This window comes from Caloenas nicobarica, chromosome 11 (genome assembly GCF_036013445.1).
Source record: "Caloenas nicobarica isolate bCalNic1 chromosome 11, bCalNic1.hap1, whole genome shotgun sequence".
NCBI lineage: Eukaryota > Metazoa > Chordata > Aves > Columbiformes > Columbidae > Caloenas > Caloenas nicobarica.
The window spans coordinates 5,898,243-5,914,409 of record NC_088255.1 but is presented as its reverse complement, the minus strand read 5'-3'; the positions used below and the strand labels follow the sequence as shown (position 1 = coordinate 5,914,409).

General features: G+C 41.8%; 1 protein-coding gene across 2 annotated transcripts in view; it reads right to left on the bottom strand.

Moving 5' to 3' along the window:
- The window catches only part of NISCH (nischarin), a 31,587-nt gene extending 16,332 nt beyond the window's left edge, over positions 1-15,255 (bottom strand). For both annotated transcript variants that reach the window (XM_065642505.1, XM_065642506.1), the window contains exons 1-7: positions 15,026-15,255; positions 9,305-9,388; positions 8,377-8,559; positions 5,180-5,228; positions 3,352-3,515; positions 1,958-2,053; positions 197-292 (exon numbers count right to left, since the gene is read on the bottom strand). In XM_065642505.1, the coding sequence (XP_065498577.1) occupies positions 197-292; positions 1,958-2,053; positions 3,352-3,515; positions 5,180-5,228; positions 8,377-8,559; positions 9,305-9,388; positions 15,026-15,112 (759 nt within the window). In that variant the 5' untranslated portion in view covers positions 15,113-15,255. The remainder of the gene's footprint in view (positions 1-196; positions 293-1,957; positions 2,054-3,351; positions 3,516-5,179; positions 5,229-8,376; positions 8,560-9,304; positions 9,389-15,025) is intronic.
- Between the last annotated feature and the right edge of the window lie 912 nt (positions 15,256-16,167).

The window sequence follows — 16,167 nt, the reverse complement described above, 5'->3', positions numbered from 1 at the left end:
TGTAAACACTTCCTCCACTTACTAAAGCTAAGATTCTGAAAGGTTAACTAACCCTTTCAGTTCCATGGTTTTAAAAGCAGAACCTACAACAGGCAGTACAGAAAAGTACACGGACTCCAAATGGATATTTCCACAAAGGGCATGTTATTTTTGCATGTGCTTTAAACACTCACCAGAAGCAGAAACTCACTCTTACCTTCATTGATGTTGCCGAAAATCTAACACTCATCGTGGCCAGAGCATGTTTTGATGAAGTCAGCCCTTTGATAAGCTTTCCCCCACAATGACTGATCTATAAAAAAAAAATGTTATAAAGTCAGAAATGCTAAAACAAATATGGGACATGGAAGAGGCAGCTAAAAGCCTCAAGAGCAGATTCTCTACCAATTTGGAATGTAGTTACAGCACTCTCCTAACATCTCCTGAGATTATCAGGTCAGAAATACCAACATTTGGTTAAGCTAAAGCAAGAGATTAGAGATACAACTACAGAAAAGTTAAATTCAAACATTTATTTGAAGAAAGCTTCTTCCATTGAGTTTCTATCTGCCCCATGTGTTCTTCAAGGTGAAACTACCCAGGCGGTTTAACAGGGCACAGTATTTTACTGTTATCAAGAGATATCTCAAACTGTGCCTCTACCTGCAGACACATTTATGTTCTTTATTGTAAATAGAAAAAACAAAAAACAAATGCCTTGGAAGTGAGGATACTAATCTAAGCTTTTAATACTCCAGTGAGCCAATTAGACAAAGTTTGATTACAAAGTCCTTTTTCTGTAGTTCAAGTTGGAACAATGCCACCAAAGATCTGAGACAGCCTCTGTGCAGCCACCAGGTCCTTCTCTGTAGACAGTCACATACATGGTGCAACCACTACAACTGGGACATTTGCTGGTGTATCAGGGAAACAACACTAAACAGAAACAGAGCTCTGGTCACCCTTTAAAAAAAAACCAAACCCACAACAAAAAAACCACTCACAAACCAACCTTTCCAGATTACCACTGTTCATTTTTGGACAAAATTTACTACTAGATGAAAATGTCAGTCTGGTGACAGTCAATTCAAAACTTTTCATTAACATACAGTTACAAAAGACTGCAAGACCAAAACCCCTTCCCCCATTAGGCAAAGCTATCCCTGAAACTACCCAAGCTCACAGGAAAGGGGAAAATTTATACTACTCTGCAATATCCTCTCTGCAGCATGTTAGACACTCTCACTCTTCAGTTTCTGAACTGTAGTTTCTTTCCCACATTAAAATGCCAATAAATCACTGACTTCAGGAATCCACTTCAGTTCTTAACGAACTCAGTCTCTCACATCAACGACAGACCATAGCGCTCATGTACTAGAAAAGTGGACACAGAGTACAGACTGCATGAAAAAAATCACATATTCTCTCTCTGGAAAGATCTGAAGTGGTCAGGAAAGCATTTTGTAAAATGCTCATTGAACAACTTCTAGAAACCCTGTCACTCACACTGAAAGCAGGCCAATGAGAAATTCTGCAACTATCAAGCAAGAAGCACTAAACCCAAAAGTGTACTTTCATAAGTAAATTTTATGTCAGGACATTTTTGCAAATAGTTGGTGCTTTCCAAATGAGAAGTACTTTGTAATTAGAGATCCTGTTATAGCCCATTTGTCAGATCTTCAAGGCAATAGAAAGCCACCCTGGTTTAGGTTTTCTGTGTATGCTGGAAATCACATTCTTTTTGAAGACACACACAATGCAAGCTATTCTAAACATTTAAATTTGGCATAATTATTTCCAAGACTTGTGGAAAAAAAAATCAAAACATAAACATTGTTTCACAAATGAAACAGTCCTCCTAAACACTGCGCTCCCTGACTCTAGCAACAAATCAAAGCATATAATTAGCAATTCTGACATATGCAGCAGACTTGGCATTTGCAAAACCTCCATAAAATGAACAGTATGTCAGTCATACCTCTATTTGATGAAGCGATTTGAAAATTGACAGATCAAAAGGCAAGAGATGCTCCTGAATGTTACTGGTTCCAAAAGGTCCCCCTGTTCCAGTGACCTAGTAATCAACATTTAAGAACAGAGTTAGCGCAAACAATCCAACTTGTCTGCATTTCAGACAGTCTTACACAGGCAAGAGCACAAATGCAGTTGGAAAGACAGCCAAAGTTCCAACCAGTTTTTTCAAGTATGGAATGATTCATGAAACTTGCAGATTGACATTTCAGGAAAAAAAAATTAGTTGCTCCAGCCAAGTGCACTGAACTTGAACTGCCACCTTGTGCTTGTATTTTGTAGCACACGGGGCATGCAAAAGAAATACACAGGCAAGACTGACCAAGGTTTCATTCTCAGCTGACCAAGCCAGAGCTGCACTTACTAAAAACAACTTCCTTGAAACACCTAGATTCTCCAAGACAGGACTGTCTTCAATTCCACTACAGGGGATGAAGCTCAAGGCATTGACAAGATGGGTTTGAAGAAAACATTAGACATTGGTACACTTCTAATAAAAATGCATCCAGTATTTCCACATCATCACTGGATTCTGGCCTTAAGTGGATGCCAGCAGAATAAAAGACAGGTGGCTTCCTTTATGTTTGTTGTAGATATAATTTTGGGAGAAATCTCTAAGGTTTTTGTCTGCTCTTATGGGTATCTTACAAGCTCTGCAGGTGCCCACTCACAAGCATTCAGAAGAGCCAGAAATTCTGAAGATGGGTATTTTTCTAAACGTTATACTCTTCTTCAGGCAGAGAATCCTCTGTTCAGAGGACTCCATACACACAGAGGATGGCAAACGCAACGGAAGATCCACAGAAGTGCCAGTACAGCTGCAATTTTGCTTTTGCAACTTCCCAAGTCCTTCAGTGAAGCTTCCCTTGACCCACTATGTTTCCCCTTTGAACACACCACACAGTTAAAAGGAAGATCTTCATGTAATAAAGGGGCTAAACAGAGTTTCTGAGCTATAGCATGCAGTGTTAAAAAAAAATCACTCAGGAAAAGTCTTCCCAATTCACTTATTTGGTAGGAAAAAACCAAATTCCCTCCAGACAAAAATTATCTCTTTTGAGGCCATTTTACATTTATTCTGAAAGGGCATTTTAGCTAGATATTCAGGGCCACTTCATCTATGAAACCAAGGGCTTTTTAGGGATTTTAGTTTATTAGAAAACTATATCTGTGTTTAAGGTGGGCAGAATAAACACCTGTTTAACATTGAGTTCTAAAAGCTTACAGGTGTTTACTATCCATAAAGTTCTTGTGCATTCAAACAAGACTCCAAAGGTATGCCAAGAATCACATCGGTCTGGTCCAAACAACACCTCCAGTACTTATGCAAGCACAGCTCACCTTTAAATACTTGAGCCTACAAGTGAAGTCTAGAATATGACCTAGATCTGTTTTGGCATCTCCATTAACACAGGTAGGCTTCCCCTGGAGCAACTGTTGAGTGACAGCGTATAACTGCAAGGGTCTGATGGTGAAGACTTCTCCAGCCATTAACAACTGCTCTCCTGAAAAACAGAGTATGATGGTATCAAACACAATGCTGCAACTGTTACCAAAGAATAAATGGTAAATGGAAGACCTAACGTTAGGGATTAAATTACTGTCATTTATATTCTAAGCTCACAATTAAGGCACAAAACCAATGATCTTTTTTGCCACTTTAAATTAGAATGGCTGAATTAAGATACATATTTTTTTAACACCAGAATAACCTAAACATTCAAATGGGAACTCTCACCATATGAGCCTGAAGCTTAATGCAACTAATGGCAAATTTCCCTCAATCTTAACAGGATTGGAATCAGACAAAGTTCATTTATGTAAGAGTTACTAAACTTTTCCTAAGATATCCTTAAGTTCTCTATAGCAGTTAGGACTTATTCTATTCAGAAAAACCAGCACCTGCCATCTGAAAAATAGACCTTACATCTTTTGCTACGCTAAATGTGGAATTGTAGCAAATATGTTTTCTTGAAGAGTATGAGGACTTTCATCACACTAATACCAATGCAAACTCGCAGAACAGGAAATGCATTATCTGATAATATTTTTACAATCCCATTTCATTCTGGGAACAGTAGGAAACAGCATCCAAAAGCCCTCTGAAGGCATCACAAGAGTCAATGTGGACTACAACAGTCAGATCACACACATGTGGAATATCTTTCTCCTCTTCCTTTTAGGGACATCAGTTTAAATTCACAGACAAGAGAGCATCAGCTTTCATGATAAGCAGAGTTCTCAGAAACACTCAGAGGAGTAAAATTCCTTTTGGCTTCAGTGGGAGCAAGTCCAAGAGTCCAGCTGCACATTACTGGGAGGCCACACTAACAGAGAGCAGTCAGACATCAATGGTTCTGGTATCGGTGAGACCAGAGGCACTACAGGGTCAGGGAAGATTTCTTCAGGACCTTCCTTAAAATGTTCCAAAATTTGCTGAGTGGACCCTCTGAAATGACTTCACCTAAAGTTAATTTTGTGCCAGAACAATCTGAAATGGCAAGCTGAAATCTGCTCCACCTATCACCTCAGCCAACTGGAATTATAGCATAGCATCTAGCACATTCTTTAAATCAATATTAGTGTGGGTTAATCACTTCACACGCCTCCTGCTGTTAATGGACCAGTTAAAGCTGTTGCAGTCACAGTAAGTGCATGTCATTTCCATCTGCCAGCCTCAGAAAAGCACATCCTTTAATTAACTGACAAGAAGGTCTCGTATTTCCTGAATTCTGGAAGAACAGTATCAATTTAGATATGTAAAGTGGTCTTGCACTTAACGCACACTGTATCAGGACTCATTAACACAAAACAAACTTCTTTACAGGTTACGCTGAATCATAATACAGAAAAATTAACAAAAGCTTCTGATCACCAGTACCACATCCTATCCTTCAAGGACACAGACTAGTAGGCCCTTTTCAAAACCTAAATTCACCAATTTCTCTGTTTTGTTTCCAGAAGTAGTGGCACTACTGCTGCAGTTCCTCTCAAAAAGCAGCTTGAATCAAAGTGCCAACAGTAAGAAAAAGGTTAAAAGAAAGGGCAAAGTCTCAGTCTGATACAGAAGATTCAGATCTCTCATTGTGTGGAAACTAAATACCCCAGGATATGAATGCATGCACATAGAGGAAACCATTTCCAGTTAAAATTCTTAGAAGTTCTTTACCTTTGTGGAACAGCTCTTCAGCCAATGCAGCAGTGATCCCATTGATCTCCTGCAAAAAATAACACTTGATTACAATGGTTTACTCACATACTTAGGGTTCCAATTTTCAATATGTACTTTTGCTGAAGTCACCCTTTTTCTGTTGTGACACAGGACTTCTTTTGCCAAACAGAAATCACCGGTGATTGTATCTTATGGATTTCTTTGTAACTTGGAAATGATTCCTAAAAATTACCTGAAATTATTTCATTTCCTTTGATTTTCATTCCCAAGATGGAAGATACTGAGCTACATTTAAATAATCACATCTTGTATATATTAGAAAAGGTCAATAACAACTAGAGCAACTATTACTACCCATCATTAGCCCAACTTGAAAAGAGCTTGGTTTTGAAGAAAATATTATAAGTACAGCATTCTTCAAATTTTAACATTGAAACTAACCTAATGCATCAAGCATTCAGCATTTCCTCAGAATATCATTAATACACAGAAAACTTCAGATTCACAGGTGTACAGGGAAGATTATATATATATATATATACACACACACACAAAGTAATTAAGTCTTTGGGACTTCAACCCTATTATGCTTGCTGCAGAGTACTTCAAAAGCCCCTTTTACCCCTTCCTCCATCTTCTCCACCCACCTCAATCTAACTCAAGTGCTCAATCTCCATTCCAGGCACTGATGGTTCCAAGAGGAAAGAAAAAGGTTGAAAACTCAATGTAGGGATTTGTTCTAAATCTGAAGGCGCACAAAGATGACTACATGTATCTCCTATCTGAGCGTACTTTCCACAAAAGGCAAATGCTCTGTGGAAGTCCAGAAATAGTTTTGATCATTTCCAACAGTTCTCTCTCAAAGGCCCACAAAAAGAAAAAATAAAACCATTTGCGATAGCAAAGCTTCCCCCAGACACAAGCATCTCATTTTAAGGTAGCTGCAAAGGGTAAACAGATATTATGGATCATCACGTAATGAATATTTGATTAGTTTACTTCGCTGACAAATCCCTCATGAATCATAACACAGGAACAAATGCCCAGGACATCTGCAGCAGACAGCTCAGCTCATCTGATGAGGCAAGCGTTTGAGCAAAGCACATTCTTAGTATAACTGAAGCCCCACTCACTGAGGCCGAACAAAGCTCCACACCACAGCTTTGAGAACAAGCTAGAAGCTGCCTTACAAACAATATTCAGCAATTCAGACTCTCATTTGAATAAGCCAATTACACTCATCTGGCGCACACAGACTTAATTGAAAACTGCACTCTGTATCCCTTTCGTCATCTGGGACACAGAGCAGAAATTTTTTCTACATTTATAAATGAAATAAGATTATGACTTGGACTGTTCAATGACTAGCATGCAAAAAAAGCAACTCTATTCCTCTGTCAGACCTCTGTCTCAGCTCTAACTGCTTATGTGCATCAACACCACAGATGTCCATTGTTTGCAGGTGTGTCTGAACAGCAGTTTGTGGGTACTCAATTCCTTTCTTGCAAAAGCTTCTATCTGTAAATTAACAAACCAAATTTTCTAAGATGACAAAGTATAAGACAGTGCAACAAAATAAGCATTCCCGTATCACTGCGCATCCTATTCAATGTCAAAGTAACAATAATGTTCTACATTGCTGTCATATACATATACGTGCAACTGTTTCTCTTGTGTATTTATGGTAGGTGTTTCTACTCCATTTAGTTCTATTAGGCTGGGAAATAAAACTGAATAATCCCTACTGCAAATACTACAAATATGAATAGAAAAAAAATATTGCAGCCTTCCTATATAAACTAACAAGAAAATACTGCAGATTATAATGGCTCAAGCATGCACATGGGCTGTCTACCAACAAAGGTATTTTAAAAGACCAAAGTTCTACAGGAAGGTTATTTTCCAGTTGAATTGCTGTGGTAAATATTTAGCTTTTCTGCTGAATAACTGGGGTTTTTGGTAAATATTTTAAAGTACACTAAAGTTCCAAGAAAGAACAATTGGGTTTATACCTCAAGCCAGACTTCTCTAAAGCAAAGAAATGCAGATTAAGCAACAACTTTGCTCTTAACACCTGAAAAACAGAGAGGGACTAGGAAGAATTTCTGCCTGCATAAAAACCTTCGTTGACGTTACAGCACTGAAACATTAATCAGACAGATAGAATTGAAGAGACAGAGTAGTCAGAGAACAGAAAAATTATTTAACTTCCTGATGACCAGGAAGTTTGCTCCATCTGAACAGAATTGTCCCTATGTTATCACATGCATGTTTAATGCATTTGAAACCTCTAACTCATTTTAAAGGGCTTCATCATGACAAACTAGTCCTTCTCACTCAAATCTGCCAGCGGATAGCAGACTATGAAGCAAACCTTAAGTCAAAATCTAAAGTCTCACCAGGATAATTATATTCAGGCAATACAACTAAAACAGGTTTTTCTTTGTTCTAAAGATTAATTAACACATCTAATGGGCCACTTGTGAGACATTTCTGAAGCCTTTATAAGAAACTACAAAGAGCCATCTCAGCACATCCCACCCCAAAGCAATTACTGCTCCTCCTTTCACTGTGCTCTCCAGTGCATTTTCCTCTTTGTGAAGCTCATTCTCCCCCTAACAACATGAGGCCTGCAAAAAAGCCAAATTATACACAAGAGATGAACAAACTGCAATCTGAACAGGAAAGCAAGCCACTGCTTCTTACTTAAGTCTCCTTTACGGTAACATTCTGCCTGCTGGCTGGAGCTATTTCTCCAGAGGCCGCTCCATCAGTGCCCTTCTCATGGAGAAGCACCATTTTTCTTCATTTGGGCTACTGGAAACTTTCACCGTGAACCACAGCTCTGACCATTAACCATTAAGTAGGGGTGTATGAGGATCGATTATGCACCATTGACTTCAGCCTAACAACCAATTCAGCTTCAGTTTGACTCACAGCTTCCAACTATCCTGCCAGTATTTATTTTCTCCTCTTAGAGTCCCTACTCACACTACTTGCCAGCACAATATCTACTGCAATAAAAAGTGGTGTCAAAAAAGTCTTTAAAATATGCTTTGCTTGTTATATTGTGCAAAATGCTGAAAAAGAACAGCTTCAGCTATTTTGTGAAGATTCCATACAATTCTCTCCAAGTCAGAGGACTAGGGAAAGACACTCAGGCCTCCATTTTATTTGCTAAAAACATAACTTACATATAAATGAAAGTGTAGGAAGTGTGACAAAACTTTTGGAGCAGTAACAGGGAACTTGACTAGCAGGGTTTGCAGGTAGACCTCTAATTCCTTCTGTCTTTTCTCCACCAGGCTTTTGGAATTTTTTCCAATAATCTTCTTGGGAGGTAACAGATTTTTATCTATTTTCTTTTCTGAAACAAGCTGAAAGACAAAGATGAGAGTTACTACCAAACTTACCATCTGAACTTGCACAAAAGATGTAACAGAACACAGTAATGGCACATCACCTGATCCTGGTAAAATCCAAAAATAAAATTACTTCAGTAAATTTATCTATTGACTTCAAAGCCTTAGGTATTTTCAGAAAGAACATTTTATCATAAAATGATGAGAAATTTAATAATAGCATGTTCCAAGAGAATCACTCTCAGTACCACAGAGCAAAATGTAACTAAGGTGATAAAAACCCAGAATAACTGGTGTATTTCTGAGAAAGCAGTCCAATCTTGAATATAGTGGACTCTCCCTCATTTCCATTTGCTGTTTTTAATCAGCACTTGTTAGTAATTACCCTGTGCTACTGTCTAAGAACAGTTTTATCATCCACCCCTCCCAGAAGAGAGTCTTTGCTCCAATCCAGCTTTGAGTTACCAGATCAGCTGATCTCTCTTGGTAAAACATTTAATGACTCCAGTCTGAACTCCACTCTGAGATGAGCTTCTGTCCAAGGTTGAAGTTGTCCAGGCCAACCTCCCCCAGTTCAAGAGAGGAGTGTAAGAAGGGCAAGTAATACTGTTCATACAAAAAGGATTCAGCCTGCAGTTCAGATGGTATCTGGCAGATATTCTTGTCATTTATTGAGGGTAGAATTTGTCCCATAGAATGGAACTATACAAACTATAAAATGTTTTGTAAGAGACCAAGGCCACAGTTTTAATATCCTTACCTTTTCATGCAGGTCATGGAAATCACTGTAACGATGTTTGACTGTCCACTGATGATTGCCAACACTGACCTGAATAATGTATACCTGAAAGGAAGAAATTAAAATAAGAGAACTGCAAAGCATTTGTCTCAAAGAGAAGCTGACTATGAGATGTGTTCATTAATGCAGCACCATAAGGTGATCCTAAATTCTTAAAATACCATAGTTAACTAAAAACTAACCCAAACTAAAGTGACTTTACTGATGTAGGACGCCTAATCTCATTCACAAGGCTGCTTCCACACACAAAACCACGCAGATGCTTCTTAACGTAAAGGAATGGCTTTTGGTTTTGCAACCCAAAGGTTAACAACCAAGATCCCTAAGCTACTTTTTCTGAAGATTTCTGGTAACTAAGTTAGTATTCATAGCTATCCACACCAAGCCTAAGACAGCAGCATCCCTTGTTCAATCTACCAAATTGCACAACAGGCGGAGGAACTTGGCAAGCATCCTGCTGTCACTTCACAGCTAAGCAGAAATCTGGAGCTTAACCCGTCAGAAATCTAGACAAATTCGTTGGTTGGTTGGATGTTAACTGTTTTATTACTTTTAGGGTAAAGCACACAAGACAGCTTCCTGAGAGTTACAGTTGTGCCCAAAGAATCACTACAATTATCTAAGGCAACACAGTGTTCCTTTACACAAAACTCAAGGCTTTTTAACCATCCATGTATCAAATGATTCAAGATTTTCATTGTAAGTGACTTTAGAGATTGAACAGTACTGGTTCTGCAGGAAACTCACAACCTACCTTTCTATATGCCAGAAGCAAGCCATCCCCAAGAAACTTCAAAGGTACAAAATAAAAAAGTACACAACAAAGAAGGCTCAGCAAAACCAGTTGTTCTGCTACTGGAAAATAATAAATTAAATAAACTGTGTTATCCAATCCAACTATATTCCTTGGGGAAAACACCAATTCGTAATCAAATCTTGAAAGCATTTAATACATTTGAGAACTTGCTTACCACCACCAATCACACAGACCTGACTCATAGCTGCTATGAGAATGATGCACATCTAGTTGCTAAATCCACTTGAGGAAACAAAAAGCAGCAACAGTTTTAATTTGTTACATAAAAGGCCAGTTTTCAACTACTGCTAGTACAGACCTGCACAATACCAAACATTAAATAGAATACCACTTGCATTTTGAAAGATTAACTATATGTCATACTAACTATATTTTTGGAAGCGTCTGACACTGGCTTGCAGAACAAAGCCCAAGTCCTCCAGAGAACGGAATAAAGATGTCTGACCAACCACCGCGTACAGCAAGTGACACATCAGGGTGCAGATGAGGACTGAATGCACAGATGAATGCCTACACACAACTACAGCCACAGCTGAGGTCTGCGTCCCTATCGTGTCGTGTTGGGAAATAGCAAATCAGGATTATTCACTGTGCCAGTGACAAACTAGAACAGGAATAACCTGAGCATTCAAAAGTACCTCATAACCCTGAAGAAAACAAGACAAGACTCAAAGAAACCAGAACATTAAAGTTAGAACTACAAAAGTACTACATTTAGAAGCCATAATAAAAAGACTAGTTCTTCTTAAAAGCTAAATTATGGCAGATCGAGCACTACAGCTAAATGCAATGCAGACTGAGTATACAACACGTAAAACCACAAATTAGATATTGAAAACACAGTCAACTTCACAGCTCCCAACTGAGAGCTGTATACGAACTAGTCAGAGTAAATATATAATAAAGGTTTCCCATCCTTTTGCTGATATGGCGAGCACTGACCACTTCTACTACACTTCTACTACCACTGACCACAGCACAGGGCCAAATGCACAGTCTGGTCAGGAAAGTGACTGTTAAAGTCAGTGTTTACATGACACAGCTCCTCAAATGAAGTTTTTAAAAAGCCATAGCATTGCCTGTGTAGAGCACAGCCCGAGCTGGCAGTGCATGTCCACCCCTCAAACAGCAGCAGTATGCAGAAGGACAGCAACTGATTTCACATCGATCCACAAGCTGCCATTATCTTGAAAAATAAATACAAATGCAATATGCTTATGAGTGCCAAAGACTTGTTTCAATACAGAAATCAATCATTTTAAAATGAAGATGTTACATTCTGAAGAAGTCAGACATCTAAGCTGATCTTCAACTAATTTTGAGTGCACTAATATGACAAGGCTGACAGTTTAAGATTCTTCAAGGACTGCCTACCTATCAAGCCAACTGCTAGAAGGCATCATGGAGAGAGAATGAAATTCTCTCACACTGCACTATCTCCCACATATAAATATATCACATGAAATCTCCACTCATTTATGCCATATGCATTTCTATTGAGCTAAAATGTAAAAGTGTTCACATTCATACGTATTCCTCCTCCCAGTGTCTCTACCAAACTCTTCCGTGTAAACAAATTTTGTATGTCTTTCTAGAAATCAGTTGTTTTGGCTGAGTTCTTCGTAAAGTGTCTAGCATATCTGTAATGCTGTATTTTTCAGGATTTTCTAAACAGTCACTTCAAACTCTTTGCCGCTAAGTATTCCCACTGTCAAACAGCATGTCTTTGTCTCCCTAAATATTTTAAGGTAAAATATTTACTACAAATTTTTAAACCAGCTGTGAAATGAACAGCAGTAATTCCAGACTGCCTTTTGTTTACTTCCTGCACACATTACAAAAACCTGCCCAGCTCACTTTACATGGAAAACTTGCACTTCTACAGTGTCCCCCACCCAACTTCACATACTTCAGTACTGTCAAGGAAGAGACAAGCACCTCACTTCACAGGTGACAGGCAGAGCTGCCCACAGGTAGCCTGGGACACAGGTGTGACCGCAGCCTGTAGCTCCCAAATTCCAGAGCAGTGATACAGCTGCATCTCCTCCTCCTCCTCAAGCACTCAGACAGTTTACACCCATTCAAGGAAGCATTCCTTAAATATCGAAGCTAGTATTTATATTAAAAACAGCTGCAAAAGACAGGAAAAGCAGGAAGGCAATTTTAGGCTAAACAAATGCATAGCAGGAAACAAATGAAGCCCTGGCAGCCTGGAGGCCTCCTAGCAATCAGCCAGGCTCAACATCTAGCTGGACCAGCACATACAGGAGAAATACCCAATAAAAGTGCTCATACTTTTCTAACCCAACAGAAAAAACACCAAGTGCAGTATTTTCTTCCTGCTGGATTTATCCATACCTTGCCTTCCAGCCTAACAAATCCCACAAGAATCACATTTTTTTAAAGTACCTTCAAAATTACACAGAACTGTGGGCTGCCCTGATATATTTTACAGGATTTAATCTCACAACTGTCAAATGGATGGCATTAAAGTCAGTTTCCTATTACGAGCTCTGAAATACAGAGTACAATGGGAAGTACACATGACAAAAGAAAAACTACTCTCAAAAACAGGGCTGTAAATACAACCACTGCCACCTTGACTACTACACATTAATGGACAAAGATACAGCTTCCTACTGCCATATTTCCCTTCTCACCTTTACCAGATTTGACTTTTACAGCACCTAATTTCATCACTTCTACTCCAGTGAAGGTCTTTCTCACATCCTTAAGTGCCACTAATCTGATTCTGAACACTAAACACAAATGCTAATTTTTGTAAAACATTTCACCTTGTGAAGTTTTGTAAAATTTCTGTTTCCTTTTAAAGATCTGTTCCTACATTTCTAATGGCTTGGGTCCATCTCACACAAACTGGCTGCAGGCTTGGAGTCCTGCCAACAGTTTTAGGAGGTTTACACACACAGGTATGCTTAATGCTACAACTCCTTCAAAAATGCAGCAAGAGAATCAACATAGGACCAAACACTGGTTAATGTTACCTTTCAAATACCCTACTTTTAAAGTTCCCAAGCAAAATGGCATTAAAATAGCATGGTATTTCCAGATTCATAATCATTAAAAAAGAAATCTGGCCTCAAAAAACAAGCTTCCTTGGGCTTAGTTGCAGCAGCTTAAAATGTTGTCCCAACTACCAGCTGATCTGCTGAGCACTACCTGCAAAGTTATACACCTGAACAGCAGCTCAATCCAGCACATTAATGGTATCACCAAAGGTTGGCTGTACCTCAACACTACTTCGCAGGCTGAAGCAGCAAAGCAGCTAACATTTCACCTCCCATGTCCACGACCTCCAGTGCAATTAGGGGGCAGATAACATTTTGACATTTTCTCAACTAAATTCACTTGAATTTCTCATTCACTGGTATTACAGAATACTCATGAAAATTCTCAGCACCAACACGAATGCTGCTGAGCTTGGGTTCACACCTGAAATGGAAGTTTCCAGTCACCAAGCCACAAGCCTCTCGGCTGACCAGGGACTGCGAAAACAAACCTGCTTGTGGGATGAACCACATCCTAACATGCACAGTGGTAACATATCAACAGCAGCATCATTTCTGTGAATACACATCACATAACAAATGTAACAGAAAGAGCTGAAGCAATCTTCAAGAGTTTATTTTAAGCTTCTAACCAACTCCTTCACTGAATGCTCATTACACTTTTGTCTGCAAATATGGCTACTCACCACCTGACAGTCATTACCACACAATTATGTTTTAAGTGTTGCCAACTGGAAAAGGAGTTCAGCCCTTCATGTGCTACAGCTGTGAAATGCTCTGTCCTGTCAAAACTCAGAAATCACTCTCCTGTTGCCCCATTTTCTCTAGGTACCTTTTCAGAGGCAGGAACCTGAAGTATTATTTGTAACTGTTACACAACTTTATAGACACTGCCTTTCTAGACCATTGCTCCCCTTTCTCTTTTAGGCTCCTAAAACACGAAGAAGCCTGATGCCATTATGTGCATTCTACAAAAAAAAGCATTCAAATCACACTAAAATAAGGTAGAAGCAGAAAACATTTTTTTAGTTATATAAGTAAAGGGTGGTGTGCTCAAGATGTTTTCTATCTGCAATTATGCTGAGGTTTGTTTTATGATGAGCTTCTCTCTGAAAAACAGACCAATTAACTCTTGGTAGAATGCAATCACTTAAAAAACAAGTTGTACATCAAAAACTTAATTCCTTCCCCAAACAAAAACACCTCTGGCAATCTTTCCTCCTTTTTTTGTAGGCTAAGAGAGAAACTGCCTACCCCAAATTATCTCCTTTGAAAACGAGATTAGCTTTTCAAGACGGATTTTTACGGTATTGCCACGTGAAGGAAAGATTTCCTACTATATTTAATCCAGCTTTAAAAGCTATGTTTACTCGACAACAATTTTTCATGACCCCATGCACATACACACACACACATACATATGGATATGGGCAAGAACGCGACATTTGCCAACCCAGCCCTCCCTAGACCACCAGCCCTCCCCAAGGGCCAAACCCGCGAGGGGCTGTGGGCCGACTTCCACGGGCAGATTTTCCCCCGCGGCCCCGCTCCGACGCTCATCTCCCGGCACACGCGGCCCCCACGGGAGCAGACACCGCTCGGAAACTCGTGCCAAATGATTCCGGCCCCGGCTTTAGCGTGGGCACCGAGAGCTGCCACCAGGTTTCCTCAGGGCCGGGATGGAGGCGGCGGCGCCGGGCAGCGCAGCACCGAGCGCGGCCCCGGCCCCGTCCCGCGCGCTGCCCCCTCGCTGCCACCATCACCCGCTGCCCCGCGCGTCCCTCACGGCCTCCCCACTCGCCCACGGGGGACCCCGCTCCCCCCGCAGCTCCGCACCGTGTAAGTCTCCACCAGCTCGGAACCCAGGACTCGGGCCTCCCGCGGGGGCTCCTCGCCGTCCTCGCCTCCCGCCGCCGCTTCCATGACGCCGCGAGAACAGCAGGGGACGGACCTCTGCCGCCGCGCTCACGCCGCCGCCGTCACCGCTCCCCTCCGGCTGCCGCCACCGCCGCGCGCACCGGCCCCCAGCGCCGCCCGCTGCCCCGCCGCCGCCATCTTGGCTTAACCCCCCGGCAAGGGTGCGGCTCGCCCCGCCCGCCGCCTCATAAAGAGGCAGTGGAAGAGGCGGGGCTTCCCCGGAGGGCGGGGCTTATGGCTGGGAGAGGCGGGGCTGGGGCCGGCGGGGCGGGGATGCGCATGCGCGCTGGATCTCCCGCGAGGCGGCTCGGGCAGTCTGGTGTGCTGCACAGCTGTGCAGCGCGGCGGCAGCGGGGCAACGCGGTGCGCCGCTCTGCGGGGCTGTGCAGTGCCGCACGGTGCAACGCGGTGCGCCGCTCTGCGGGGCTGTGCAGTGCCGCACGGTGCAACGCGGTGCGCCGCTCTGCGGGGCTGTGCAGTGCCGCACGGTGCAACGCGGTGCGCCGCTCTGCGGGGCTGTGCAGTGCCGCACGGTGCAACGCGGTGCGCCGCTCTGCGGGGCTGTGCAGTGCCGCACGGTGCAACGCGGTGCGCCGCTCTGCGGGGCTGGGCAGTGCCGCACGGTGCAACGCGGTGCGCCGCTCTGCGGGGCTGTGCAGTGCTCCACGGTGCAATGCAATGCGGCACTCTGCAGGGCTGTGCAGTGCTGCACGGTGCAACACAACGCTGTGCAATGTAGTGCAATGCTCTGCAGGGCTGTGCAGTGCTGCACAGTGCAACACAATGCTGTGCAATGTAGTGCAGTGCTCTGCAGGGCTGTGCAGTGTAGTGCAATGCTTTGCAGGGCTGCGCAATGCAACACAGTGCTCTGCCCTGCAGTACTGTGCAAGGCAATGCAGTGTATGTGTGATGTGCTGTACACTACTAGGCTGTGCAGTGCACTGCAATGCAGGCACCTCAAGGAGGTTCGGGTTTGTCCAAGCTGCCTGAAGGCAGCTACAGACTGGTGTGCACAACCTGCACAGCACAGATCTGGCAACTCAGGAAGGTGTAATACGGGT